Raw genomic sequence first — 6,432 nt, 5'->3', positions numbered from 1 at the left:
GCGATATGTGGGCCTCTCACTGTCGTGGCCTTTCCCGTTGCCGGACGCGCAAGCTCAGCGGCCATGGCTCACAGGCCCAGCCGCTCTGCGGCACGTGGGATCCTCCCGGACCGGGGCACGAACCCATATCCCCTGCATAGGCAGGCGGACTCTCAACCACTGCGCCACCAGGGAGGCCCCTCCATATACTTTTGAATCTCTCTCAGAGGGGAGACTCATAAGGGGAAACCACTGTGGGAACCAGCGCTGGCGTGTGAAACCCAGAACTCTAATTGACGGACTGTTGGAGGCTCAGTGTGGACACCTCCGCCTGACCCAGTCATGGGGGCCCCCCAATTTGGTGAGATTTACCTCCAGGAGCTTGACCAGGTTAACACAGTAAACACTGGAGAAAAGTCCCCCTGTGCTTCTGCTCAGAAGTTTTTGTTCAGATCAATATATAAAACAAGGCTTGAGGGGGTCTTATAATTATATAAGTACCCGAATACAGATCACAATTTTAGTCTCAGCTTTAACTTCCATTGGTGATGGCCTCAAATTGTCACATAGTGTCACTGGATTCATTCTTTTTCATTTATAACACAGAGAAATCGGACAAAACGTTCTCCGAAGCCATCTCAAGTCTATATATATTTCTGCCCAATTAAATCTATAAGAATTAAGTACATTGGCAAGAGAGACATACAGAAACTCCACATAGGGAAATAGAAGACGATGTATTTCTTTTACCAATTTAATCTGTCCGTTTAAATATTTGTCAGAATTTTTCCCTTTTGGAGAAAGATTACTATTTATCTGTCTTTTCAAACATGGATCCCCAAATGCTACAATTTTTACAAAATCATGGTCAAACAATTTCCATAAAGGAAACTAGTAAATATGATATGATTAAAATAAAATTTGCTAAGCGCCCACTTTACGCTGGGCACTGTGCTAAGTGCTTTTCTTGTTAACCTTTTACAATAACACGGGGAGCCGTGTACTCATTATCAGCAAACCTCTATGTAAGGAAGCTGAGGGTTAAGAGTTCATTACTTTGCTCTGGTTCACACAGAGAAGTGGTGAGGCCAGGACTGGAATCCAGAAAGTCTTCAATTTTAACTACTGGTGTACAGGGTTTTTTTTTTACCTTTAAATTTTAATTAAAAGGCTATATGAACATTTATTAATATATTAAAAAGTCAAAAACGACTACTAAGCCTCCAATGAAGTAGGACCCTTTTCATTTCAGTCCTGATTCTTCGCCAGAAACAACCATTTCCATCTCTTGTAGCTCTGTCTTCTGGTTTTTACTTCTGTTTTTCTAAGTTACATGTTTACATTGCTATTTCTTGATTTTTAAATGTTAGACATTATCAGTGCTTCTAGAGCGGAGAAGGAATAAACTTCTACGTGACTCACAGGGATCCAATGACTATTTTAGCACCTCTTATAGCTATACAGCAATAATCACGTCTTTGCATGATTACGGTGTTTTAATACTTTTCACATTTAAGCAACAAAATATGCTATGGTTATATTTCTTCTCTTACATAACTTTTTGTTTTTCTAAAATCAATAGTTCTCTCTCTCTCTCTCTCTCCCTCGCTCTCTTTTTCTCTTTAAAATATGACCCAGCAATCCCACTACTGGGCATATACCCAGAGAAAACCGTGATTCAAAAAGACACATGCACCCTAATGTTCACTGCAGCACTATTTACAACAGCCAGGACATGGAAGCAACCTAAATGTCCATCAATAGAGAAATGGATAAAGAAGTTGTGGTACATATATGCAATGGAATATTACTCAGCCATAAAAAAGAATGAGATTGGGTCACTTGCAGAGACATGGATGGACCTAGAGACGGTCATACAGAGTGAAGTAAGTCAGAGGAGAAAAACAAAAATAGTAAATTAATGCATATATGTGGAATCTGAAAATATGGTTATGGATGATCTCATTTACAAAGCAGAAATAGAGACACAGATGTAGAGAACAAAAACGTATGGATACCAGGGTAGAAAAGGGTGTGTGGGGGATGAATTGGGAGACTGGGATTGACATATATACACTATTGATACTATGTATAAAATAGCTAACTAATGAGAATATACTGTATAGCTCAGGGAACTCTATTCTATGCTCTGTGGTGACCTAAATGAGAAGGAAATCCAAAAAGGAGGGGATAGATGTATACGTATAGCTGATTCACTTTGCTGTACAGTATAAACTAACCGAATACTGTAAAGCAACTATACTCTAATAAAAAAAAATTATATTGCTAACTGTTATTCTTTCTCTTATGGTGCTAATAAAGCTCCTTCCAGTATGGTTAAGCGCATCAGGTCATCTGGTTCAACTATTTTCTTCCTTGGAGATGTTCCTCTTAGAGCACCCAGACTCCCTGCTCCTGTCTGGACAGGCTCTTCCTAGGTTGCAGTACCAGTGCCATTTGGGACTTCCCTTTACCATCATCCTGGGGACTTCCTTCTCCTGGGTTGAATATTATTTTTCCTCTCATTTCAGTATATGGAGCATATCTTTCATTAGCTTCTTGTGAATGTGTGCATAGAAGGTAAATATTTTATATATTAAATGGCAGATATATTATTCTAAATCATAAAAAATTTTCTCAGCTTTTTGAAGGCATCATTGTATACTAGCTTCCATCATTGTTTTGGAGAAATCCAACTTTTTCATCTTGGAAGCCTTAAAATTTTTTTATCCCCCATGTTCTGAAATTTCATAATAGCTTTGTTTTTAATTTTCCTGGGCACCTGTAGGGTTTGTGTTCTAGAAGTGTGTAAATTTTCAATTTGGGAATCCTTTTTCTGCATTACTACTTTGGTAATTTCTTCCTTTCCACTTTATTTTGGGGGCAGGGGGACTTTTACAGAATAACCGAATTGGATTTTGAAACTCTCGTGTAAATCCTGGCTGCAGCACAAGCCTGGCTAGTGACCTCATGAGAGGCGATGCTCTGGGGCTTGGCACAGAGTCTTTCCCTTAATCCCTCTGTTTTTAACAGAGTGGCTCCAGCACAGATGGCGTCCTGTGTCACCGAATCCCAAGTCCCTCTGGATGGCCTTCTCCAGAGTCAACAAAGCAGAGCTGCCTGACTAGCTGGGCTTAGGGGAAATCTGCTCATCTCACCACTCCTTTCTCAGACTTTCACATCATTTTCCCTTTAAAGCCCCACAGGCTGGATAGCTCCACTTCCTGGGTGAGCGTTTTGGGAACTCTGTGGCGTGAATCAGCTTTCTCCGTCCTCCACTCTGCTATCACTGTTCATCTGTCTACTTTCCACCTTCCAAATTCTCTGATGTCTGGCAGCTCTATCATCTTCTCTTCTGTTCTTTTTGCCATCGTAGGTTTTGACCTTTTATTTGATTAGGGTTTTAGTAGTGGCTGCAACTACTGGATGTGTATAATCAATTTCCCATACTTAACTGGATACTGTTTTGATTTTCTTACATTTGCTAAATTACAATACTGCTCATTAGCATTTTAACTCTTGTCACATGTAGATATCATTACCATGTTCTCCAGGAGAATGTGGGGAGCTGGAGGCCAACCACAACCCCCAGAGTTAATCATCAGAATTTCAAACATCAGAGAGTCCCATCAGAGGGTTTTAATCTTAGAGAAAATTGAAAAATGTCCTGCTAACAATTTCTTAAAAAATAAATGCTAATTTAAACATGCAACACCTAAAAACTGTATTTTAATAACTGTTCTCTTTGTAAAATAAAATTCATAAGCTACTTCATAGGACTGAAGAAACAGGTCTGTTTATACATTTTTTTAAAGTTAAGCAACTTGAATATAATGGCTTAATGTAATGGAAATAACCAGAGCACAGGCAGAATTTTCAAGGACAATCTAAAAGCATGCAGTAGCAATACTTCTTATGGGGGATTTATGGTGTTTATTACTGACAGCTGGAGTCTACTGTGCTGAGTAAGAATAAGCAAGGGGAGTGGGAAGTGAAAATCCCTTCTGTATGCATTTTTCAGGGTCACCCTCTTTTGCTTTGCTGGGTTGTGTATTGTGCTGTATTTGCTACACACATGAAGATGACATTACAGTATGTGGTCTGCAGGTCATGCAATCCTCCTTGCAAAACAAAATTTTGTTAGACTCTAAAATCTCTAAGTATGCACTGTGATCTTTCTCCAAAGGCTGTATGCAGAAAAAAGAAAAAGGCTCGTTTCTAAGTCCATGGTTGTGAGTTAGCGACCCACAAATAAATAAACAAAACTGTCAGCACTGTTCTGGATACATTATTGCAGCTCAACCTAACCTACCATCTTAGGATGGCTTCTTGGCAGACCAGTGACATTAACCCTACGATGGCAGACCTTAAGAGTCAACTTTGTGAGGAGATGGAACCTATTTGCCCCAAACACCTCTCTAGCCAATGCCTTCCCTTTCTCTCCAGTCCTGCCCAGCTTCCTCCAGATTTTCCATCCCAATTCACCATCTCACAATCATGTCTCTATTCTGGCCAGGAGGACAGATTTTCAAGAACCTATTAACTTTCCTTCCATTGTTTTACATTTTACCTGCTGCTTGTTAAGCTTTTTCTGTATTTCTTCTGAGTCACAGGAATCGTAGACGATCGGCTTGGCCAGCTCTGACTCTATGTGGGCCAGCCACGTTCTCAGGCTGCTCATGTTTTTATCCAGCTGCTGTACGGCGACCAGAGTCTCCTTCAGCTTCTTTACCCTGTGGGCAGAGAAGGAGAGACATCAACTTCAGTGAGAGGCTTCACTCATGTTTCCCTCATGAGCAGAAGCCAGCACTGGGTCTAAAGCCAGAGTCCAGCCTGGCTCAGCCACCAACTGGCTGTGTGATTGTGGGCAGTTGTATACCCCTCCTGTGTCTCTGTTTCTTTGTCTATAAAATGGAAATGAAGTAAGAGCACTTGTGAGATTTAAATGAAGTGAATGACAGAGGGTGCCAGTACATGGGAAACATTAAAAAAATATCAACCACGGTTATACTCAGCACAGCTATACTAATATAACAGTGATAGAAACCTCATGGTTGTCACAGAAATTATTACTTTCACAAATAATATAATCTATACTACCTGACTTTTGCAAATAATATAATTTATACTACTATGAAGAATAACTGGGAGGAAAAAGTTAACCTTTCCAATGGATTGTCACCAAACAGATTACACATCCATGGTTCTAATCATTTCACCCCCTGTGGGATGTATTTCAGCAATACTGTGGCAGAAACTTAGGTCCAGAAGAGATGATGAAGCTTATTGCATTGGTTTACATACTGTTGGCATAGAGTTGAAGCCCTATGAAAGGATGTGTTTCAACCTGAAAGGGGTTGGACTAAGAAGAATGAGTTTTAAAAGGTTAAAGAAGGAGGAATCACAGTTGAAGAAAAAATAATCAGAAAGGAAGGAGGTGAAGCAGGGAAGTGTAGCATAAAACTGAAGGCAGGAAATGTTTCAAGAAAGAATTGGTGGTGGGCGGGGGATAGGACTGATGGTATTTTAGGGTACAAACTTGCAACGAGTAGTAAATAAGCCCTAGAGATCTAATGCACAGTAAAATGAATATAAACAACAATATTGTACTCTGATTTTGTAACGTGATAAATATCACTACAATGGCAATCATATTACATTATATCAGTGTATCAAAGTAACAAGCTTAAATTTACCTTAATTTTACCTTAAATTTACACAATGTTGTGTGTCAAATACATTCAATTAAAAATAATTTTAAAAAAGAAGAAAGTGTTGGTCACAGTGTGATTTGAATGCCTTCTTCATTAGATTTCACCTGGTTTGCCTCACATAAATGTAGATTCTTAGACCCCAACCCAGTCCTATTGAGTCAGAACCTCTGGGGGTGTGGCCAGGGAATTTACACTTAACAAGCACTCCAAGTAAGCCCTAGGCATGCTTAAGTTTGGAATCATGGGTCTACTTTGTCAAAGGCAGAGCAAGGTAGTTGATGAGGCCTAAAAAGAGCCATTCATTAGAAGAGGTCTACTGACCCTAAGTGAATAGTTCAGCAAGGGCTATGGAAACAGAAAACAGGACGCATTTGAGAGAAATACACTTATAATGGAAGAGGATTGTTAATTATTTTTAAAGAGTAGGCAGCGAAGGTAAGTAAATACGGTTATGAATCCTGTAGAATGATCTATCTGGCTACAAGAAAAAACTGATTTTTTTGTTTGTTTGTTTTGTTTAATGTAGTTTAATGTTTTGGAATCGCTTAGGAATGTTTTTAGGCAGAGAAAAAGGAACTCATGAGGAAGGAGCCAAAGACAGAGAAAAAGGAGAGAAATTACAGATGAGTACAGATGATGGAGCAAGGATGCACAGGAGGCAGGAACAAGGGCATAGAACAGGGATAGATAAATTAGATTTGAAAAGTTATTTCCCAGTGAGGGCAGGGTGTCAGCAGGA

General features: G+C 39.7%; 1 protein-coding gene across 1 annotated transcript in view; it reads right to left on the bottom strand.

The window, feature by feature from the left end:
* SYNE1 (spectrin repeat containing nuclear envelope protein 1) overlaps positions 1 to 6,432 on the bottom strand; it is a 385,453-nt gene that overhangs the window by 40,151 nt on the left and 338,870 nt on the right. Inside the window, exon 128 of the mRNA XM_007458743.1 lies at positions 4,550 to 4,712. Within this exon, the coding sequence (XP_007458805.1) occupies positions 4,550 to 4,712 (163 nt within the window). The remainder of the gene's footprint in view (positions 1 to 4,549; positions 4,713 to 6,432) is intronic.

The sequence above is a fragment of the Lipotes vexillifer genome, unplaced genomic scaffold, assembly GCF_000442215.2.
Source record: "Lipotes vexillifer unplaced genomic scaffold, Lipotes_vexillifer_v1.1 scaffold639, whole genome shotgun sequence".
Classification (NCBI taxonomy): domain Eukaryota; kingdom Metazoa; phylum Chordata; class Mammalia; order Artiodactyla; family Lipotidae; genus Lipotes; species Lipotes vexillifer.
This window is presented reverse-complemented; position numbering and strand designations above follow the sequence as displayed.